General features: G+C 39.3%; 1 protein-coding gene across 10 annotated transcripts in view; it reads right to left on the minus strand.

Annotated features, from left to right (window-relative positions):
• Nucleotides 1-25,201, minus strand: part of lrba (LPS responsive beige-like anchor protein) — a 165,948-nt gene that overhangs the window by 134,520 nt on the left and 6,227 nt on the right. For all 10 annotated transcript variants that reach the window (XM_058641137.1, XM_058641128.1, XM_058641130.1 and 7 more), the window contains exons 2-14: nt 9,560-9,791; nt 8,367-8,467; nt 7,414-7,509; nt 6,530-6,651; nt 5,425-5,551; nt 4,618-4,737; nt 3,810-3,956; nt 3,449-3,646; nt 2,326-2,459; nt 1,566-1,674; nt 990-1,142; nt 491-659; nt 203-282 (exon numbers count right to left, since the gene is read on the minus strand). In XM_058641137.1, the coding sequence (XP_058497120.1) occupies nt 203-282; nt 491-659; nt 990-1,142; nt 1,566-1,674; nt 2,326-2,459; nt 3,449-3,646; nt 3,810-3,956; nt 4,618-4,737; nt 5,425-5,551; nt 6,530-6,651; nt 7,414-7,509; nt 8,367-8,467; nt 9,560-9,791 (1,788 nt within the window). The remainder of the gene's footprint in view (nt 1-202; nt 283-490; nt 660-989; nt 1,143-1,565; nt 1,675-2,325; nt 2,460-3,448; nt 3,647-3,809; nt 3,957-4,617; nt 4,738-5,424; nt 5,552-6,529; nt 6,652-7,413; nt 7,510-8,366; nt 8,468-9,559; nt 9,792-25,201) is intronic.

The raw sequence follows: 25,201 nt of genomic DNA on the forward strand, positions 1-25,201 counted from the left end.
GCAGGCTCTTAAAAGCATGGTGCATTACACTGGTGCTATCAGCCATCAGAACGTATGAAACAAATATCACTGGAGGATCGATGAATGCACATCATACAGGCATCTAAATGTGCCACTTTCTAAAATGAATCAATACGGTTTTATTTGTATTTTTATGACGAGTGGGGATGAGGGAGTCTGCCTTTTGTGCACATGAGCTTACCTTCATGATGAGTTGTTTGACAAACAGCAGCAGAAACGCTCGCAGAGACAGGATCTCCTTGTGGTTTGGCCTCGGACCATCTGAAAAACACCAATTAATGAGCAAAGGCTCAGGAACCATAAGATATGAGACTTTTTTTTTTTATTTATGCTGAACTCCGCCTTTTATGTAAATACAATGCAAGAAGGAGAGTAGAAAACCATACATAAGTGAAAGCAGAGTCGACTCTGTGCAATAAGGAATTTACAGTGCTGACAGGATGTTCTTGAAATGCACGTTTGCTCTCACCTAGGCCTTTGGGAATGACCCCACTGCGGTCATGTGGGTTGACAACCCAGTAGTAGTACTTCAGTGTATGCATGACCTGGAGCACAGTGCCCACTCTGCGAATGGCATTGTAGATGGTCACTGTGCTGATGAACTCTGTCGCCAGGTAAGTGTAGAGAGTCAGTTGCACCTGGAAAAAGACAAAGGAAAACACATGAAGACATAATAGTTTGAGTGGAACAACTTAGTTTTTTGTTGCGAGCTCTAGCTGTTTGCTCCTCTAGGAGAAGAGGTGAAGGAATCACCTTGAACTTTGAACTGACTCAAAATATTGTAATAAATAGTAAGGCAGGGGAGGAAGTGGATTAGGACTGTTAAAGTTTGTGTGAGTGCTTGCAAGGATGCACAAGCGTAGTCTCACAGACGTAGGTTTGCATACGTTTCAAGTAATAAACACACAGTTATGTTGTAATTAATTTATCAAAAATGTTGTGTAAGTGTGTGTGTGTGTTTCCATTACCTTGGCAGGGGCGTGGATCCAGATGACGGGGTTAAACAGAATGTGGTCACACAGCTGCTTGAGCAGCAAGATGCCATTTTGCAGGTTGCTAAGGTATCTGGAAAAGGCCAGCACAATGTCCAGGACGGGCCGCGTCACATGCACCTTGGAAGACTAAAGCACAGACAGCGGATCAGTGAATCTGAGCATCTGCCAGAATGTATGTGGTGGAAAAGAGGAGCGGGTGTTGTGTCAGCGAAAGGAGTGAAGACACACAAAAGGAAAACAAGTGGTGAATGAAGTGCAACACAGAAAAGGGAGGGAAAGGACACATGCAGAGAAAGATGAGGAGGAGCCCCCCCTTCTGCCTAACAAGCACACAAGCCAGCTGTGACCTCTAAACACAGCTGAGGGAAAAACAAAGTCTGTCTCATGTTAAGTGTTGGTGTGTGCGTCTGTGCTGGTGTTTGCGGTGCTGTGGGAATCAAGAGCAGCCTTATTACTGCGCTGGGTTCATTATAATTGCAGCTACTGGAACAGCGTGATGGCTCTCATGTGTATTTCTGCTGCCGCTGAACCGATCTGTGTTTGTCTCACCTTCTCCAAAGTGTAGCCAATGACGAGGAAGCCTTTACAGGCCAGGACCTGTTCTTGCATCGCCACCGAGTTCTTCAACAGCTCCATCACAAAGGACAGCAAAGTGCAGCTAACAGACAGAGAGACTGTGCGTTAGACAGTGACAATAATCTATGTAAGCTGCTGACGAGGCTCCGACTGTGAAGAGCATATCCGACATTAAAAGTGACTGAATGAGGGTGTCATGTACACATGATGCTGGGAGAGCAGATTAAAGTCAGCATCACCTTGAGGGCAGCAGATACAACAACGGTGCAATTTATAAGAAAGATGGGCCTGCAGGTTTTACACTCAGTCGTAAGTGAACGTCAGAAACACATAAAATAACCTATGATACTGTGGTACGTAAACCCGGCAGTACTGCACCGAAAAATGAAGACATTTAGAACAAGTTGTGTGAGTACCAATGGTTTCAGATGTCATTGATCCTTATTTCAGGGAAACATTAATTCAGAAGAGCAAATATTGTGGTGTATTATGGTGTGAAAAATAGGTAAACAGTGTCTGAAACACGTTTAAATTGTCAAATGTTCAGTATCTCCTTTGTATAATATATATATATTTCCTAAAAAGGAAGACTGCAACTGTTATTCATCAATTGTGCCACTTCACGGCCATGAAACAAGCAGCTATAAGTAGAAGTATATAGTCATATTTTATATATTATGTTATTGTGATATGAAATTCATAACTACACATGTTTCTGTGTGTGTGTGGTTACCAGACAGAAGTGTCCAGCTCAAGGCTGGAAGGCTGGCGATAATCCAACTGTGCAAACAAAGGAAAGAGGACCTGCACGCCGCCAATCGAGTGTATACCACTCTGGACAGAGTGAGTCACCACAGCCTTCACGTCCTGAAAGAAAAAACAAAAAAAATGCATATAGCTACATTATTATGTATAAATAGCAGTTACTCTATATTTGAAAATAGCTGCATGGTCACATATTATGAAGAGAATAAAATGCAGAGGACTTACAATATTTGAAAAATGAAGTATACTGTGTGAAATACTGCCACTTTTTTCTCAATGACCATTTGCAGGTCATTATCTTGCACCATGGTAACAACGGCTTCCATTATTACTTCACTTTGTAGAAATGCTCATACTTGAAAATAATTAAAGGTTCTCAAAGCTGATTGGTTAAGCTGAAGCACCTCTTTTATTTTGCTTCCTTTGTTGATTCATTATTCATAAAGAACAAGAAGATGACGCGTGACTGACATTTCTTTTTTTTCCTCTTACTATTGTGCAATCTGGTGCATAAACTGGTGTCAGTGTTTTCTTTTACTGCAATGGACACAACAGCTCTTCTATAGGACCGTGTGGCAGGAGAAGCCTCCCCTCCCAAAGGAAGCAAAGCATTTTCAGCGATGGGAGCAGACTCAGTCAGAGCTTGAGAAAAGAAAACTCCAAGCGAGTGAGAAAAGAGAAATCTCTCTTGGTGCATGTATATCTTAGCAGCTAACAGAATTTCACCATACCTCTAACAGAACATTTTCTTGTAAGTAGTTCCAAAGGACATCTCGGAGCCAGAGAAAGCTAATTTCACAATTAGAGCAGCAGAATGGCGGTTTTTTTCTAGGACTAGCTCAACACATTTGCACCTCTTCCCTCATTAGGCTACTAAAATAAAAAGCTGCAAAGTGAGCCACTTTCATTATGGAGGAAAAAAGTCAAGAGTGGCACATATGGCACAGTGAGGGGGTTGAGCAGACATCCAGGTGGTGAATGATGATTGCTTTAATGTTGGCGCAGCATATGGTTTCTGCTTTAAGTTACGTAATAATGGCAAAGCCCAGCAATAGCTATACCCACTCCAAGGGGACTGGAAGGCATCTTACCTGAAGCATGAGTGCATGAGGGGAATGGACAAAAATGGAGAGGTTGTCCTTAGGGGAGGACTCGAGGCAGAGCTGAGCATCTGTGGCGCGGGGGTTGTAGGTGAAGGCGATACTAGAGGACAGTTTGCCGTCATACAGTAAGGTCTTATGATGCTCTGCAAACAGCAGGTCACTCTCAGCTTTGTGCTTGAACGTGCCCTGGAAAGGATGGAGAACGAAAGCGTTAGAAAAAGGAAGGTCACAAATAAAAAATCGTCCCAGATTTTAACTGCATAAAAAGAGAATTTTAGCCATCGACATTTGACATTTACAAAAAACATTAAATGTCTTTGCAAATATGTTGGGTTTTGTGCTTTCCAACCTGGTAACCTGGACCCAGCTGATAGATGGCCAGGATCTGAGCAGGACTGAGAGCCTCTCCAAACAGGTAAACCGATCCCATCTGCCCACAGAACACACGGTTGGCATCTGCCGTCTCGGACGATCCCAGGAAACACTTGTCAAACGTCTGCGGGGGGGTTAGGAGGCATAATTTAATAACAACACAAAGCACAGATACAGATGAAAAGAAGGAAGGAAAAGAGGTAGGAAGTAGGGAGGGAAGGAAGGAAGAAAGAAAGGAGAGGAGACAAACAAGACCAAAAATAACAACAAAGGCAAAAATCGGCTATAAATGGAAACGGCCTCAAACTACGAGCATAGTATAACTAATGTGATAACAGTCTGTCCTTCTCGCATCATGGTGTGGAGGCCACGTCTCAATCAAGCAGCTAATTTGCTTTCTGTCATTCTGATACAGCTAGAGGATTATACAACACAGCAGAGGCCATTTCAGTCCTGAGCAAAATGTGATTTAAGAAGCTCATATCTCAGTGTGACAGAAAGCAATCCTAAAGACCCTGAGAGAGAACGCTCATATGGTGATGTGTGAAAAGTGCATACTGTATATGACATTTTTCACTATGCTATCTATGCCAAAGGATGTAAGAATGTTTCCCCTCTAAGCCCTTAAACATTTTTAGAATATACATAGATAGGTGTGAGTGAGAAGCTTCTGCTTCTCCATTTTGGTACGCAAACACTCATATGGCTTTTCCATTCATATCATACACAGAAAACAAAAATCACAATCACAAAATTTAAAAACATTCACCATTCCTGATACTTACGTCACTGGTGTTGACGAACCAGGCAATGTCTCCAAAGGAAGCCAGTTCCCCGTTCACGTAGCAGCTGATTTCACTGTTTTTCCAGCGGTTGTAGACATGAACAAGGGTCACCATGTACCACTGCAACAACAACACACACACACACACTGAGAAGTGCTGCAGTACATGTGGAGACGACAATAAATCAGCATTTGGATATAAGGTGCCAGCCTGATTCTGTTCAATTTCCTGCGACTTATCCCCTCAAGCTACAGTCCCACACACATGAGTTTCTAGATTTGTCCACAAACAGTGAAACATCTTACCACTGTTGCCACAGTAAAATGGTTATTTGTGGCCATGGTAGAGCATGCAATAAAAAAGAAAATCAACTAAAATTAGTTCTGAGTTCTCATTAAGTTTGTTGAGGTAAGGTGGTGAGCCTTCATGCCCAGGGGAATGAGCAAGTTTCCCATTTTCCACTGGCAAAGGGCTCCCTACGACTGTAATGATGTTCAGTGTGTTCTATGCCTGCAAGGGACTGAAAGTATTAGCAGTATCTCCCGATTGCCCTCATTCCTCCTTCTTCTAGTTTTACTTTTCCCCAGAGTCGGGTGAGATGTGATGTTTTCTTAGAGCAAGGTCTAGATTTATTCTGTGTGTCTTGAGTGTCCGTGTTGTGTATATAAATGATTATCTCTGTGCTTATATATGATTTTAGTCGTCCATTTCCAGGATTTGTTTACTCAAGTTAATGAAGAGTTCATTTGCCCTCCGGATTACAAAACCGGAGCCCATGTTCCGGTTTTGTTTTGGTCGCCCTCGTACCTTCTGTGGTTTGAAGTCGTATTTTACACAGTGCTGGAATCCTTTTCCCTTGGATTTTAATGAGGTCACTATCAAACAGCCGCCCACAAAGTGCGCAGAGTAACCTAGGCCTTTACTGGTGCGGAAACTGAAAAGAAATACAGGAAAAGCACAAAAAGCACAGTTTTAGTCACTTCTTTGTAACATTCACAGCCAACATGGGTTATATAGATAGATAGATAGATCTATATGTGTGTGTGTATATATATATAGATATATATATATATATCTATCTATATATATATAGATATATATATATATAGTATATACATATACATATATACACATAAACATATATATATATATACATGTACATATATACACATATATACACACATATATACATATACAAATATATACACATATACATACATATATATATATATATATATATATATACACACATACACACACATATATATATTTCCCAATATATCATATTAACACTTTAAAAAGGGATGAAGATAGCAAACAATCATTTCTCAACTTCCCAGACTCTTCCCATCACTCTGTGTCTTGGCGAGTTGGGGCCCCTGCATGTGATTTAGTGGATTAATCTCTTAAAAAAAGGGTCTGAAGACGAGCTTCCATTACAGATTCTCTCATGCAGCGCACAGGCTGTCCAGCTTGGTTATCATTTTCACAGAAGCCCAAACAGATCATGTTGCGTAAATTAGATTTTTGACAGAAATTAATTTCTAGTTGAAGATAAGTTGATCAGAAGGCTTGATTTACGCGCTCCCCGGAGAGGGAGGAAAGGATGAGGACAAATGAAAGATGAAAAGAGAAGCACAACCATTTTTTTCATCTGGGAGGCTTCGTGCTGTACTTTTGCAGTTTAACTTTGAGCCTCAGTTACGGTTAAAAATTCATCACTGAGGGGATGTTGACACCAGTGCAACACCACCTCGCCTTGTATTTTAACACTTTACGTGCAAGACAGTACTCCCTTGAGTATTTTTGCTTTCCATACGTTGAAGATTAAAACTAAATTTAAACCAAAAAGGGACAAAAGGCTTAGTGTGACAGACTACAGGAGTGGATTACATTATTCTGTGTTACCTACCAGTAGAGGTACGGCTTGTCTTTGTCTACATTGATGTTGTTGAGAGGATCCATGCGGAGCCACGTGTGGAATGTGAAGCCATTCTGGTATGGCCACTTTGCTATGGGAGGCAGCGCTATCGCCTGTTAACACAAAAGTGAAGGAAGAAAAAAAAAGTCAGGACACTGAAACCTGGAATTTGGCCAACTGAGAAATAAAAGTTATAAATAAAAGATATAAAAGTCACAGAAATGGATCACCTATATTGGTGTTTATATGAACAAATACAGCAAATAAGGAAATGTTAGAAATGTAGTAGTCGTTAATTAATGTGCATGAATATGCGCTCCCAGTCTTTCCCATCTCATTAGCAGGAAGAGGCCCGGTCTTACGTTAACTACTGGAGCATTAAGTGGGGCACATTTTATATTATTGTGGTATTTACACACAATAGGTAGGATGTACATGTTATGTGATGACATATTATCCGTCTACATACAACAACTGTGTCTCAAAGACTTGGTTACTGTTTACATTCGAGGACTGATGACAGAGCCATGATGATGGATTCATGTATGAGAATACAGATCATCCTGACGAGGATAAAACAAGAGTGCACTTTTCAGTGAGCGGGATAAATACATTTTAAAAACCAAGTAGAAAAATAAAGAGAATGTGTGAAGCTTATCAGGAAAGGAATTCAGGAGAGATCACCACAGAGTTTCTCTGCCTCTCAATGGTATTTCTTTTGGGGGTAAAAAACTCTATATAAGCAAAAGGAAAACATATCTTAATGTAACCTTTGGGACATGATCATAGTGGGGTCCAGATGAGTGGAAGATTTTTCTGCCCATGCAGTGAAACATTTATTACACAGAACAGATGGGGGGTGACTTTGTACTCACAGCTGCATTTTTTCCTGGGAAGCTGAAAAAGGAGTCGGGGCCATTTCTGTGAGCCATGTACTTCAGCACTGACAAAAGCTTAACTGCATGACGAGGCTGAGGAGAAAAACACAAATTGATTGTGATAATGTCCAAGCAGACATACACACAGATGCACACTTGCAGCAACAAATGATTTAAAGAAGGTACAACTCATTTTCTACTCATGAAGCCGTTTTAAAAGACACATTTCACTTATTTCTATCTATCTATCTATCCATCTATCTATCTATCTATCTATCTATCTATCTATCTATCTATCTATCTATCTATCTGTCAGTATCTCAATAATAACAACGCACAAACACTGTACACTTCAAATCAATTTCAATCAAATTTAAGCAGCAAATAAAATACCATTCTGCATTGCTCATCTTCCCAAAAACAAAAATGAGAACAGTGGCAAAAGGGAGGGAGAGGGACGTGAAATCTAGTTGCAAAAAAAAAAATCAGCTTGCCCTATTTCCTTGACAACTTGATTGGTGTCAGTGATCAATGGGTTACTCTCATTCTATTCTTCCCTTCATCCGTCTCTCCCTTCCCGTGCCACTGGTTGTGCCTGGATGCAGTGACTTATCCTCTGTAAACGTGTCATACATCATACGTCCACTGAGGCTTTTCTCTAATAGCCGCATTCAGGCCAAACAACAGTGAGCAAACACCTTTATTTTGGCTCACAATTTTTTGATCGTTGTTGTGAATATGCTCTTCAAATTCATGCATAATCTCACAAACCACCTAATTTTGATCATGTGATGCTGCTCCGGATCCAAACCCACTGTGGAGTCGGGATTCGCATGATTTATCTTGTCTATTAGAGTGTGGGAAGGCAGCAGCTGAAGTGTTGCTAGCACATTCCTCACTGCGGGTCCCAGACGACCAAGACACATCAGCGTGGCATGACTCCGACTCACCCACTGGCCTTCCTGCCCCTGAAGCTTGCTGAAGAAAAGCTTCAGCTCCTTTACGGTGATGCTGTAGCTGGCGAGCACACCCAACGTGTCCACAAGCAGGTCTGCAAAGACGGACACACAGCAGAAGGTGGGGATTAAACACAGAAACACTGAAAATGATCAAATACATCATCATATAAAACCACATTTTCACCTAGAGGTAAAGTTTGCTTTAGTTCGTCATGTACTTGTTGACTTTCTGTCAAACGTTGTGAAGGTTATCAAAAAATAACTGATCTATTCAGTCCCATTTTTTGTAGTTCTGCAAAAACTTTGGGGCAAAAAATCAACAGTGAGGTGGAAACAAATCTAATCTCCCCGACCCTTTCAGACAATTTCAGATTTAAATATTACAGTAATGCAAAGCTACCAAAACAGAGAGGACAGCTATGGTGAAGTTTCTTTCAGTAGTTATTACTGACGAACGATGAGGCAGAATATGACAGATCTACGACTAGTGCATGAATCCACCGCACTTGATTTAACCTCTCTGCCTTTTTTTCATCTCAAGTATAAAAGCTCAGTTGTTTGGTTCTGTCCTCCACAATTATTAATCAGACAAATTCTGTGAAGGGCAGTGAGTTTGGACAAAGAATTCTTAATGCATTTAATTCTGTAAACGTCAATCAATAACACACTGCATGCTTTAAGAATTTTTAGTACCAATATAACCATTACTTTCAGCTGCTGAGTCACTGCTGGGCTCTTTCATCTTTGCTAGACTGGACAAACCCTTCAGGCCAGCTCTGTTCTAGCTGGCAAAAGTTCACTGAGCCGAGGTTGTAGGACTAATTCAAATTAATTTGCAGATGGGCAACAAACTAGACTGAGACTCTGGGGGAGAAGAGCAGGATGATTGCACCCTCACTCAGAGGTTATTACATTAAAAGTGTGTGTGTGCAGGGGAAAATTTAAAGGTGGCCATTTTATTTGTAATACTACACTGACTGATGAGGTTGGAGGTGATGTTCCTGCTTGCTCGACAGCCACACAGGGGATGGTGAATGTCATGTACACTCAGTCAGCAGTACTTGCTGTCATGAGTGATTGGCGCAACACAAACCAGCTGCTTTAAAACAGCCTTCAAACTAAATAAAGAATAATAGTTAAAGTTGAGTTGGACAACTTTTTCCACAAGGAATGTTTTTCAGTACCTGCGATCATGCTGTCTGTGGTGGCTATACGCTGGAGAATCTGCTGGATGAGGCCCACATCTGTGCACGCCTGCAGGTTGCGGACACTCTTCTTGAGGACGGCAGTGAAAATGCTCCAGACCTCCGCCTGACAGGTGGGCTCACACTTATCCAGCAACTCCACCATGCACACTATGCTATCCGGCTCCTGGATAATGAAGTTCATCTCCAGGTCAAACTGGCCACCAACCAACTGGAGGACAAACACAAAGAGAGGTAAGTGAATGGTGGGGGGTGTTCAGTTTCAGTCAATCATCAGAGAAGTAGAACACGTCAATAAACTCAAAAAATACTGAGAAGAGCAATGAATTGTACTTTAAAAAAGGGCACACATGTACATGACATTGCTTTGTGTGTGCACACTCCTTAACCGATGAATAATCGTGCATCAGAGCTGCTGCTAGCCGAGTGGATTAAAGGTCATAGGAGCAACACAGGTCCTCATCAGTCTATCCATGTCTATTTATCTGTCTACAGGGCGGTTTGAAGCAAGACTCGAGACAGCACAACAAAAACCAGAGCAGACAATATAAAGCAAGCAGCCATGTCAGTGAAACCAAGTGAGACATTCAGACACACACACACACCAACAGTGGAGAGTGTATTTGGAGCTCTTTTGTTCCTGAAGGAGGCTGATGAGTACCAACAGCAGCTGACGCAGACTGGCTAACACAGAGCTGGGTTATGATTTACTTTCATTTATGATTCATTTTCATTTATGATATTCAAGAGCAGACATACGGTGATACAACATTCATACGTCTTTATTTATATACCACAGCTACCAAAAGATTTTATTTTAAACCTGACTAGGGTTGCAAAACCCAAAAGTGGAAACTTTCCATGGGAATTTATGTGAATTAACTGGAAATTTTCAAAATTGAAGGTTGGCAACTTAAATATAGTTGGTAAATAATATATTGTAGCATAATCTTGGCTAAAACAATCAGATTTGATTTAAATACAGTTGAATATCAATGCTATTCCTCAATCACAGGCACATAATACTCTACTTATTGTAGGGCTATTGAGGCCACGCCCCCTACATGCACTGTGCATTCTTCCATCCCATGCACAGATAAGTTCTAGAAACCTGAACTATTGAGTCCAAATACTACATGAAGTTAGTGATTCTTACTCAATTTTGGGTTTTTTTTTGTGGACGCATTTCAAACCAGCTGAAGTTGATGGAAAATGAAAAAATGGGAAAAAAAAAAGTAAATGCATCCCACCATGTTATTCTACCTCATTACCCCCTGAACAAGCTGGAGGCTGGAGTCTTATTGTGAAGAAGTAATGTCTTTGTGTTGGAAAATAAATTGTATGGAGCTATAAATGTCCAAATTTGTCACCTCATAATAGTTGTGATGACATGTTTATTATTGAACCCTGCCTAATAGAAAAAGATAAGAAAAATAACAATGCCATGTCAAATTAATATTGTAAATCTTGACACAAGGAGAGTCAAGGAGGTGTGACGGGACAAAAGAAGAAATCTAAATGAGATTGTCATACCCGACCATTACATGGGCTGCGTGTGAAAACAACTATTTGGTGCAGGGAATGGATACTGTCCCATTAAAATGATGGAGGAGAGATTAACCCTGGGTATGAGTGTTGAGTACAAGATAGGGAAGAAGGGGTGACACTATTAATGCTCAGAGAGAGGGGATGAGGTGATGATAACGCTAACAAACGCCTCACCTATTCTCCCTTTAGCCTCATCTCATAAATGTTTATTTATTTTATCATGTAGTATTACCTTTAGAGCAATGATTCTATCCATTGCTTTTGCTCAAAGTCAGTCTACACATCTTCCCTCAGCTTTTTTTCAACATTTAAAGTCACTGTTAACTGCAGTAACCTTTTATCCAAGGGTAAAAGATTATACTAACCTGTTTTTTTTGGGTTTTTTTAATGAACTGATCTGTACATTTAGCAAATATTGAGGAAAAATTACCATCCATCCATTCTAATCTGTCACAGAGGGAGCTGGAGGCAATCTCAGCTGACACTGGGTGAGAGTACAAAGTGAACAGGGCCATCATCAAGTCCCAAGAGCCAAATTTGTCCATTTAACAATAAAATCTATATTTCTATACCTTACTTTAGATAAGCAGAATTACAAAATTGCAAAATTAAATTCAAAACATTAGCAAAAGACCTAGATTCACCATGTCGGACAGTGGTGAAGGATCATGGGAAAGGCTGTGTTGTTGTCTCAGTTGGTTCCCCTGCACATTTGAATTGTGTACCACTCGGTTAGAGGTAGTCATGTGACAAATGCCAACAATACAATGAAAAAACAAATGACAACACACTGTAGTATCAAACATTCATGCCAACATACAGCAGATCTTGCAGGAAGGTTTGCCCCGAAAGTTATGGCAAAGACAGTAAATCGGATGACGTCATTTAAAGGCAACCAAAATTAACTGAATGTGACCTTGAATAGAGAATAGAATATAAAATAGCTCGTTTAAACACCATAAATGTGGTCCACAGAAGGTTAAATTAAGTCAAAGGATTCAAATAAAGAAAAATAATGTCTGTGAAATCCATTAGCCTGTGCCCAACTGGCAAACCACCAGATTCATTTGCTTTGTGTAACTCAGCAAGTCACAGATAAATCACACCTCTGTCCACAGAGCAAGGTAGACCGACGTCCGAGTTGACGCCAGCAAGGTCTGCCAGTAATGGATGTTGGGTGCCACAATGATGAGTGCCACATGAACACGAGTCATTCATCCGTCAGCCAGTTGACCAACGGGACAGAGCAAACATGAGGATAGAGATAATGGGAGGATGAAATGCTACACAACGCTGACATACACCTGCCAGACTGGCCCGCATGCAGGGATAGAAGTGCTGATTTAGGACAAGTGAATCTACTTATAGCCCTGCTACTGATACGAAACCACACTGCAGCTGCTTTTATTAATGTTGGTGATGGTTACAGAATAAGGCGTGGCGGAAATGCTAGTGCAGAGAACACTGTATGATGCTTCTGCAGAGGTTTAAATAAAAGACATTTAGAGTGACATTTATTTGAGTTCTACCACAATAGTAGTATACGATCAACAGCCTTAACATATTAGATCGATTCAATTATGAAGAAAGAAGAATATTAATTGATTCCATTGGTGTACTGTAAGGATTACAATATTTCAATTTCTTAAATTGTTCAATTGTCTTTATTGCTCTATTTTAGGAGCGGGTGTGGAAGGCTGCCAGCTCCAGCCTCGGTTCCAGCCAATGAGAGCTCTGCAGCTAAAGCTGACATTAAGACGCTGGCTTTATGGCAGCAAGACACCAGATCCGTGGCTAGGTAACCTATCCTTGCTGTTCTCCCCTGAGGCCTGCCTGAATTAATCATTGTTGAGCAGCCAAGCCGCTACTGGGCCGTGACACAAAGCCCAAACAGGCTTCTAAGGTCTCTACGGGGAACATGCATAGGAGGATGACGGGGCTACATGGCACACAGAGCTAAACTTGTATTTCAGCTTATTTAACCGCTGGAGCGAGGATGACTTTTGGTGGGAAAAAAAAAAATGAGTACTGGAATTAAACTATGACAATGTCTGACATTGAGTAACTACTTCTACCAAATATGACCTCATTACAACAAGTGTAAATAATATTGAGGACATGTATATAAAAATATTCACAATCAATATACTCCTTCCACCTGTTAAACTGACATCCATCTCATCGACTCTATTCACATTCTTGGTCCACAGAGGACAAAGACCTCTGACTCTAGATAACTTTTAACGTGGTTTTGAGTGAAATATCTCGACAACTGCATCATGGATTTTTCTGCTTTGACTGCCCTTTAATCCCGTCCAGTGTGAAACTGCGTGTTGAGGGTTTATTGGCAGAAATGAACATAATATCCATAAGAATGTTTGTATACGTGTATAATCACTTCACTGTGTTTTCGTAGTAGTGATGCGCGACATTGGACTTTCTGCCGATATGCCAATATATATGGAGAGCACTTGGGCCGATAAGAACACCCTATTTTGCAGGGTATTGGTTTACGGAGTCTTCAGTAGCCCGGACATATTCTAGCAGAATCTGACTACACGAATGAAGATGAATACACAGACAGGGGATACAGCAGAGGGAGTAGAGGAGTGGACGAATGAAGTGAGGTATTGAAGAGAGTTTACATCCTCTCTGGTATACGAAGGCCACTGTAGTCCAGATGTTCTTGGGAAATTTAGGTGAGCAGAGGAGTCGTCTGTCTGTTGCACTTTATATGCAATTAACCCATCAAATTATCCCATTACCTTGTGATTAGTGCCAATTAGTAAATATCATCCATACTTGGAGATTTTGAATTTCGAGTTTACTAATTCACAACTACTAAATATTAGCATATTGACATTTTCACTGTGAGCATGCTGATAGTGGCATTCAGGTCAATACACAGTTGATCTGAACAACAGTCTCACACATTATTCTACATGATACCCTTGAGTCTTGGCTCAGCATTCATTTCATGCTAACATCCACAACAACATCTCCTCAAACCATTTTGGAATTACAAAAAAAGGTGTTCCGGTGTTGATGGCATATGTAATTATAGAGCTGCAACTAATGATTATTTTCATAATCAATTCATCTGTCGATTATTTTCTCGATTAATCAATTAAGCGTTTGGCCCACAAAATGTCAGAAAACCTTAAAAAACCAAAATGATTCACTTTTAACAATTTCTTTGTTGTCCAGAGCAAAGAAATTTAAAAAATATTCACATTTAAGAAGCTTAAACAATTGGAAATCTTGTTTTAATCATGAAAAAAGCTTCAAACCGATTAATCGATAATCAAAATAGTTGTCGATTAATTTAAAATTAATCGATTCATTGTTTCAGCTCTGTGTCATTCCATCCATACATGGTTCAGAAGATGCATACATTGAGCAACAATTTAACAGAACCAAAACCGAGACATGCAAAGCTTTATTAAAAGCCTGTGAATTACATGAGGAGTCATTAGTCTACAGTGTAAATCATTCCCACTATTAAAAACCATGGAGACTACAGACTGTGGCAGGGAGCAAGAGGCTGTGAACAATGGAAGATTTACTAAAAGAGCAAATCTATTTGAGGTCTTAGCTGAACAAAACAGACCTCTAAGTCATTGCAGACAACCATGTGGCGCTGAAGATGAGAGAAGCAACAAATAATGGCCACTTTGCACTAAAGGGGAGGAAATAATTAAAATAACTCTGCTAAAATTAATAGGAACAAAACACCGATGGTGTCAAGCCATCACTGGTGTGTGTGTGTGTGTGTGTGTGTGTATCCAACTTGATGTTCATCTGTTAGTTCTCCCTCTAATGAACTGCAATTAACTTTATGGGTGGAATCATTTGACTATAGTCATTTGTCCAGATGATATGACAGCAGAATCAAACAACAGATGAATTTTCATGACAAGTCTGCGATCACGTCTACCCGTCTAGCTCGTCAGATGGTTTTGAATTAATCTGTACAACCAGAATATAGTACACAAATAACACAATATCATCGGAGGATATTGGAGGATCTTAAAGACACTAAAAACAATCCAGTTTGACTTGGGATTTTAATTCATTCTTATACTAAGGCGACATAATAGTGAAGCAAATTAGAGTGACCATGCTTTCACCATGCACCACTGGTCTAGTCCTTCCAATGGCTCTCACAACTGGCTCTCTTAAGAAGCCATCTTGTCAGACCAAAGCCATTTAGCTTATTCTTCCACAAGACCCTCTCTTCACAACACCCAAACCGACACATCTATCACAGTGACCCAAAACATGACAACAACTAATCCTGCGCTTTCCACTGCTGATGAGTGCTCACATTTTCAACATACTGATGAACGATGGTGGAACGGCTCCAGTCTGGTCAACCACATAATCTGTCCTACTCAAATCCCTCCAGTAATAGTGGGGAGATGGTGGAATGATTTTCTGATGGAGAAGGTGATGCGAAATAGTGAGAATGAGGCGTTTAACTTGAAGGGTCTAAGAGAGATTGTTATTACTATGAAAATGCAATCATTGTACAATACATTCATATAATAGTGTAATGGATGCAAATGGCAAAACATGTTGGAAATCTTTCTTAATGAAGTGGTAGTGATGAAGTCTAGTGATGGGTATTTGGTTTAAAACCCAGTAAAATCAACCAGCTAAAGTCATTACGATGTATTTCATCAGGTTCTGCTGTTGTTGAATATGAATTTATTCAAAGGTCACCCTGCAGTGGTGTATCTAATAAAATAAAAATGGGCACACAACTAATTTAGGTCAAAAACATTTGAAACCGGAAATCAGTAAGACCAGAGGCATGACAACATGTATACAGATATTGTCAAGACAAGCTTACTTTATTTTTATTTATTAGTTACATTTTAAGTTTGTGTGTTATTCTGTACATGATAAACCAGAATATATGAAATATATACTCTATGCAATCCAAGTTCACGGTGGAATTACTTTACACCATCAAAGTGTGCGTCATTGGGAAACACTGGACTCAGTATTAACAAACATGATCTACATGGTGGGAAGGTCAAGCAAATGACCAGTCATCGTCTACCGCCTTATCCTCTACATGACTGTCGCGGGGATACCGGTGCCAATCCCAGCTGACAAATATAGTGAATCATTACAGTTTCACAGTAACTAGTCTTGTTGCTACACTACCCCCCTCTCAGAGACTAGATTTTGTTTGATTGATGGAAAACAGGATCAAAGATCACTCAAATCCACTATATAAATATTTCTTACTGCAACCAAATTGTGTCTTCTGTGTTTAATAGGCAGTGTAATGTGGAGATTGATGAATGGGTGGTAAATGTTCATCTGAATCCCAAATGGGGTTTTTATTCATTATTGAATAATATATCTAGATTATAAAATGTCTCAGCCGATCTTATTCAGCACATTCACTCTCATCAGTGCCACACTGCTGCTGTCCTCCCAATATGAAACTCGTGATGAAAAAGCGGTGCAGTGGAGAGAATGATATTTAAATAGCTGCTTTTCTAAGAATACCTTCGGATGAATAACCTGCCAGGCTTGTTAAACATTAGATGCGACTCTGAATGGGCAGTAGACTGATCAACACATGAATACCGCTGTTGTTCCATTTACTGGTCCAAGACAACAGCTATAGTTTGACACGTAACATTTAGGCTGTTTTAAATTACATTAAATTGAACGTCCATACATGCATATGACCGGGTAATGAGAAACAAAAGAACACTGTGTTTGTTTTATCCTTTTGTGTAACTTGCTGATCGTTTTATAAAATTATGACAGCATCCCTTTTTTATTATCATCTTCAAAATTATTGTACATCCCATTAACTATACATGCACTACCCTGACTAGGAGCAAGAACTGGGGGAGGACTGTATATTTTATAGCAAAAATGTGACATGCTGTATTCATCACAAATGCACAAGCCCAAGCAAATGCACTTTAGTGTCCAACAGGAGAAGCTGCTTTTGTCCTTTTTCACATTAAGCCACTGAATCAGAGCAAAGTGTACAAACTGACGTGTATACAAGATTTTTTTTAAACACTACAATTGTGTATCTGGCAATCCAGATGGGTGGCTGCTATTGTCAAAAGAAGGAAAAGGCTAGTCAGGAAATGGACCTCATTAGACATCAGACGGCATACAGGCTTTGACGAAATCTTTTCGTTTTTAAGACGTACTTTGACTGACTGAAATCATCTCGTTCTGGAGTGAATGATTTTGAGAGAAAATTAAAACAATGTGCAAACAAACACATGGCTTTCTGCTTGAGAAAAATCTTTCTGTGGTATCTACAGTCTGGAACTGGTTATCTGGTATTAACAACATTCCTGCTAAAGAGTAGGTTGTCTCCGCTCCTGCAGGCATCTACAGAGAGAAGACATAGGAGGAGGTGTTTTGATCACGACTAATGTAAACAAGAAATTTCCTTGTTAGATAGAGCCACGCCTACAATTTTAGTTTGCATAGTAGTTAACAAATAGAAAGATGTGCTGTGGCGCAACATGGTAAAAATAGCAACTGGATCCAGGAGGTGAAAAAGGAAAGAGATAAGCATTAGTGAGGAATTCCAGCCTGCCCTGATTCTCGGAAGAAGGACATTACTAGTTCAACATGAGAATAAGTCAAAACTAGCATCAAACTAGTATCAAAACTATATTTTTTTAATCAAGAAACCTCCTAATCTTAGATGTTGCTAAATTAATTTATCTTTAAAATCAAGCAAAGATGTCTCGGTCCAAAAAACAGAAAATGCTCTATTCAAAAGGAAATGGTGGTTTCCTACAGTATTTAGAGGATGGAAAGATAGCCTTCATAAAAAATGTAAACCTTCAGGGAAAAAGTGACTATTACAGAAAATGCCACATGTTTACCAAGAATAACCTCTGTAAGCCATTGTCTGCTTAATATATTGATGATAAGACAACATTTTCCCAGGATTTGTTTGGTTTATGCTTCAGCAAAACATGATCCTTGGGGAAGCCCTAATTGTACAATCGGGAAATTGTCTCCAGTATACCCCAACACACTCTAACCTGCTTCCTGTAGTTTGTACTTAATGGTGTCACTGCAGCTTCCTCTGTTAATGCTTAAACTCTGGTCAACAACAGCAGTTCTTAACAGCCACTAAACACAACACAGTTGTAAATATCAACATACTGCGCCACCGTTAGGATTTCTGAGCATACAAGAGTAAAGTATGTATGATTTGTAGGTCTTAACATGCAAAAAGGCCAAGCAAGAGCCATGTTACAGTAGGACGATGCATTGGGACAACAAACTACCGGCTGATCCTTCTTAACTTTGGCGGAATGCAATGATTTATCTGTGATGGAAGATGACAAATTGACAACCCAGTTAGGTCCCAGTGTGGACACACAACCTTTACCTCCACTGCTTTGTAAACGGTTGCTACCTCTCTGTTGGTTCCATAGACATGTGATGGTATAGTCTGATGTCTTAACAGTATTGTTAATGGGTTACTGCATTATTATTTTTGATATATGTATAGGTTGCTCTCCTGAATGCATGTTTGACAGATTATGGCAGAAAGAACAACACCACATACTTAAAAGACACACAAAGATAAGATTGACCTGTTGTTTGATTTAGTTTGTAAGTATGAGTTAATAATGATTCATTCTTGATTGGTTGTTGTGAGGGGAGTGGGGTACACCCAGATAGGTCACCAGCCTACCACAGCAACAGCACACAAAAAACAAACAACTATTTCTGCTAGAGCTGAAAGAATGAATCGATGAATCGATTATTAATCGATTACTAAATTAATCGACAACTATTTTGATAATTGATTGATCGGTTTGAAGCTTTTTTCATGATTAAAACAAGATTTCCGATCTTTTAAGCTTCTTAAATGTGAATATGTTCTTAATTTCTTTGCTCTGGATAACAAAGAAATCATTAAAAGTGAATCATTTTGGTTTGTGGACAAAACAAGACATTTGAGAATATCGTCATTTCCAGGTCTGACAAACACAATCAACATTTTTTAAGATTTTCTGACATTTTATGGACCAAACAATTAATCGATTAATCGTGAAAATAATCGACAGATTAACTGATTCTGAAAATAATCGTTAGTTGCAGTTCTAATTTCTGCTCACATTTACACCTATATGTAATTTAGAGTGTCCAATTAACTTAACCCCAATATCTGTGTTAGGAATGTAGGAGGATGCTGAAATCCCACACGGACACAGGGAGTTCATGCTTGAGTAGATAGCTAAGATGTGTTAAAAAAAAAAAAAAAAAGAGAGAGTGAAAGATGAAGGCACACATGCAACATTGTGCCAAAAGCTTTAAAACACCAAACAGGAAGAGGCAGATCCTGCACAGAAAGGCCGAGTCTGACCGAGATTCAAATCAAGAACCTTCTTGCAATGAGGAACAGCAGCGCCAACCACTGCAGCACTGAAAACAGCTGTGGCAGACTGATTAGTGATGTTTTAGTTTAAAGTATGTCCTGACAATATTTAGAATTCTACCATTGGATAATGTTAGGTCTATATGTATGCTACAACACAGTCAACACATCTACTTAACAAAAGAAATCAGGGTCTTGCCAAGTGACAACTGGAAATAATTTCACTTATAATATTGCAAAAGCCTCCAGAATCAGCATCATGTTGACATTTCCAACCAGAGGTTCAGCAGCAACAGGCGCCTAATCATTGATAACAGCTGTCAAACTGTTGTCCACCCAGATGTCCCGTACTTTATTGTCTATTTTCCTTTTAAGTGGAAAATAATTCACAAAATTAACATCATGTGCCACTGAAAAAGAGCTATTGAAACAATTAGCTCTTCTAAAAGGAGCTGTTTACCAGTGTTATAAATCAAGTAAGAAGTAGGCTCATTTTCCCATAGACATAGACTAGACATTCAAATAAGAGTTATTTTTGCAAATAACAAGCAGAGTCACCCAAGAGGGTATTAAATAAATTCTCATTGGCCTCAGAATGGTCTATGGGTCCTGCTCAACCCATGTAAATAAAAAAAAGTGGTTAAAGAACATCTAAACAATGCTGGTGTCGATCGAACTGCGATCCAAACCAATGACCTTCTTGCCGTGTGGTATTAATGCTATCCACTGTAGCGCTGTGTGAACCCCAGTAATAAGTCATCTCGTTTGATATTCATCCAGTAAGATTATTAATGTGGCCTACAGTCTCACACATGTGATAGTCTACTGGACTTTATATTTACACACACACAGCTATATTTAGGTTATGTTTGTGACGGTTTAGACCGAGCACATGATAAGACTATTTCAGATCGCAGGAGGGGCAGATTTGGACAGTGTCTCTTTATCTGTCAACACCAAATCATTTTGTAATCTAGTCTGGGCCAGTACAGGTTCATACAAACCAACACAGTCACGCAGCTTAATTTCCAGTTAGTACAGACACTTTACACAATCTGGTGTTAAAAATACATGTCTTGTAGTACATGCATGCAAACTTAAGGGTGAAGTTTTTCCAGCCAATATGAGTCACATCACAACAGAATTATACTTTAACACATGTTAAATTACTGATTTAATGTCCAATCACTTTAAGGCTGGATGAGAGCAAGGAGAAGTGGAGACCGATGTCAGTATTCAGGGGCAGTCACTTTCTACAAGTTTCATATGTCTGAAGTGAAATATGGCTGGGAATCACTATCCATTAAATCATAAAATTAAGAGCAAGGAACGGTGAGTGGAACAGAGTGGGTAATTAATTCATCTGCTCTGTGCATCTGTGAATCCAACTGTACATAATGGACTGAAGACCATTAAGAAAACCACAGCAAAATAAAAAAAAATGTTTGACCTCACATTTTCACATTGAATGTCTATTGTTAAGACTTGCTAATAATGCATTTTCAATTCCGTGAGTGGAGGGAACGAGAGCTAAGAAAGACAATTCAATTCCGTACTGAAGGAAATCCCAACATACAATCTACACGAATCCCAAAAGAAGCTGCATGTTCAGGTTCTATTCACAGTGTCACCTTGAAGATATACACACTACTATTTAATCAAAACAAGAAAAAAACAAGACAGCATAATATTGTCCCAAGAAATAAGAAGATGAACATGTTTTGGGATGGAGGCACTTTCCCATGAGATGTCACCAAACAGAGACTAATGAGTGGCAATAGCTCACAACATTGCATACAGCAAATCAGCATGTATTATGTTTTTATATTCGTATTTTTCAGCATTTAACAGTGATGCTTGACAAGGAGGCGTGCAGTATTAGCATATCATTACAACCCCTACTGTGCAGAGAAGATTATATGCCAGGAGGTTAATACTACTTCCTGTTTAGCCTGAAGCTCAATAGTGTTCCAGTATGTTATTATGACAGTGTCTGCATTTTCAGCAGATTATTTAAGGTGCAACTAATCCCCATCAATTTGACAAAACGGTCCCATATTTCAGCAACAGCAATGACTTTAAATGGCCAAGGTGAAAAGTGAATCGCATGTGCAGGTGTAGTGTTGTGTTTGATTGGGACTACAACAGCAAAACATCTTGGGCTTGGTCCTTTCTTAAAGGTTGTAACCACTAAACGACAACCAACATAAATATCATGGATCCAGAGACATGCGCTATGTCAAAATCTAACATTACTCACATTTTTACCATCAAGCTCAAAGGCATTGCCAAAAATGTTCTGTGATAAATGGCAGACAGATCTGCTTCTGCTAACTGGATCCTAGATATAAACAACTGCATACCAACACAGATAATCTCACATCTCAGCGACTGGACTATTCTCCATCGCAATGTAGAGTGGCTGATTTGTATGCTTAAAACTACTAGAAAGACAATCACAAATGTGTCTTAAGAGGGTGAAATAAAAACGGTGGTTGTACCATTTGTTCAGCCCTTGTTTAGAATCAAAGATTCAAGCATACGAGAGTCAACTAGAATTTTCTTAAATGTATAAACCGACAAAACAATGTTCGTCAGGTTAGCATTTCTAAAATACAAAGCTTTCAACATCACAAGGGTGAATACAAATGAGAGGCAGGAGCTCGGGCCCATTCTCACAGCATTGCATCTTCCCAATCAATTACATCTGGACAAAGAGGAAAGGAGAAGATGAAAATTGTACTGTGGCCAGACAAAAGATCTGCTCACCAAACAAGTAAAAAAACTAAATAAATAAATAAATAAATAAAAGCAGCTCAGTACATTTTTTTTACCCCCATAGCTCTGCCTTTTTGAGGGTGTCCACATTTGAGAACTCAAAACGTTCATTTCATAGATAAAAGATGAGAATCCATCTCATGGGAGAATCAACATGAGGTAAAGTAAACATGTTTGTTTAATGCTGGCCAGTATTACATGGTGTATGTTTGGTTTTGTTTTATTTGTTCAGGTGGTGAGATTATCAGAGAAATGTGGGTGAGCTGATGCTAGCAACACCACAGGAAAGAAAACAAAGTGTAGTTTCTCATTACTGCTGTGGCTGACTCCGGAGTGGAGTTAAATGATCTTGTTGTTGTTCTTTGAGAGTCTCCACCAATAGTTCCAGTCCCCAGCTTCCTCCAACACAACCAGTGGCATTCTCTTAAAATGCCTTTGTGAACAGGCACTGTTTATAGAAGAAACAATGAGCGAGGAGAGATGTAGGCCAAGACGTAGAACACAATATGGCCCTGTTTCCAAAAACTGCACTGCAGCAAATGTAGATGCAAAGGAATAAATGCAACTGGTTAATCTTATCTTTATAATCACTCAGCTATTTAACCATGTTTAAATGCAAATGTGAGTTCATTCGGCTCTTATTGAAGGGATGTATGGCTACCATACAACAACAGACCAAAAAAAACATCAAAATAACATTAGATAAGGTTTTCTATTTCCTCAATAGGTCCAAAAGGTAAAAACTTGGGTTTTAAAAACATTTTCCTCTCAATTAATTTTAACTTTATTCACCACTCAATTATTCTAATTTGCATTGCCTGACACTTCATAAGATCTTAAACGACTATAAAACACGGTTTAATCCCAAAGCCATCTGCCTGCTCATCAGCACACAGCAGGAGATGAGGTATGATGTGTGCATTATCTGATCTGCTTGGAGGCTAAATAATGACAGCGCATTCAGGTAAACAGAAAACTGACATCCCAGCTGGGGCAATTTAGAATCAGTTTCAGCTTAAAAAAATGTTATGCTCGATAATCAAAGCTGCTCAGCCTCCAGATGTTCACTGTTACAATCTCACTGCTCCAACTTTTGTGTCCACGGCACTGTTTGTACAGCACATTTGAAAAAAAATACCAGTTGAAAACCTTGCTGTTCAAAACAATGCAAACGCAATATATAAGAATGAACTTAATCAGAACCAGGTAAAAGAGCACTGCAACACAAGCTCAGACAGTTAAAGAGGAAAATAACCAATCAAATCATCATATAATTGTTCAGACAACAGGTCTCAGTGTTTGAAATCACTTTTAGCTACAGAGGAGAAGGAGTTAGAGGCGTGACTGTGGAATTGGGCTGATAAAAGAGATAAGAGCAGAAATGATTTCAGTCATGGATCAGATTAGAAGGGTTCTTTGTAACTGGCAGAGAGGGCACAGCAGGCCTGCAGAGAGGACAAGGATCACCCTCACCCCCCCCTGGCACTTGTGTTTAATTGTGGGCAACTGAAGCTGAGTCTCTGTGTTTGCTGCATTCCTGTCCACATCACATGTGTGCAGCATGACAGACAGCAGCCATCTCAGTGCCCAGGCTCCTGATTTCAAATCAGTACGTTTACATGACATTAGAAAAAAATAAAATAATATACTGTTTTAGTCCAATTAAAAATGGACAAACCTCGATAATGCGATTGGGTGTAGTACTATGACTGCATGTATACATTCAATGGGACCAGAGTCGGACTCCGGCACGTGCCACAGTTCCCATCCCCCAGCTTCAACCAGATATAATAGACAAATAAGAAAACAGCAACAAAAACAGCTAAATCCAGGCTGATACATTTTGCTGGACTGACAAGGATACTGATTGTATGTTGTTAGTTTAAAGAATTTAATACATAAAATGCATTTGATGGTAGAAAGTCTCATAATGACGCTCGACAAACCAACAACTAAATAGGTGTAATACCTACAAGTTTAACGGGGATCACACAATCTAGCACAGCAGAGGCAGAAAACAATTAATTCAATCGATTCCCTGCTAGTTCAAGTTTCAATGGAAAGTAGCTAAAGCCAGCCAGAAAAGGGTGCTAGATGTCATTAGATTATTAATTTACGTCACCCTGTCTCATTTGCACATTGCCCGGGTTGAAAGTGTCTTTTGATTATACTCTTTTGGCTGTATTTACATGTACAAAGCACAATGCCTTACTTTCATACGTGTACATTTGTGAGAGTCAGTGTTGAATATACTCAAAAAAGCCAACATGTTAATACTAATTACTAATGAATCTGTCCACAGCCAGTTCAGACATAAGCATGGGAGTGAAGAAAGAAAGAAATAATTATGATACTGTAAAAGTTGAGTTTTCTTCCTAGGAAAGTAGCTAGATTTGTCACTAGTCAAAGTCGCAGAGAGGTCTAAAAAGTAAGTAGTTAAATTGGCAAAACTGCTTGTATACAGAGAAGGCCAGTAGTCCAATATTGAACTTTTCACTTTCTTTTGAAAAAAAATTGAGTACTGGTAACTTTGTAACGTATTTTAACTGTGGTCAAACTAACTAAAACTAAATCTCACAAATTTTGACATGCTACATAAAAAATTCTGGAATAGCTACTTCACAGTTCTTCACCGCACCATTGAATAATTAAAGATAGCGACCAGTGGAACATGAATGGGGAATAGTCCATCTTAGAGAAGGACTAGACTTTCCACCCAAATACAACGAAAGAAAGCCCTAAAATGTTGAACACAATAAGTGTATGCTTTTACTGAAGATGCACCTTACAGAGGAAACTAAATGCAAATAACATGAACTATTTAAATACCAGAAACATAAGAGGACAATGACTGGATAGCAGTACAATGTATGTAGAACTATCATTGTCAGACTGTG

The sequence above is a fragment of the Solea solea genome, chromosome 10 (genome assembly GCF_958295425.1).
Source record: "Solea solea chromosome 10, fSolSol10.1, whole genome shotgun sequence".
In the NCBI taxonomy this organism is placed as follows: domain Eukaryota; kingdom Metazoa; phylum Chordata; class Actinopteri; order Pleuronectiformes; family Soleidae; genus Solea; species Solea solea.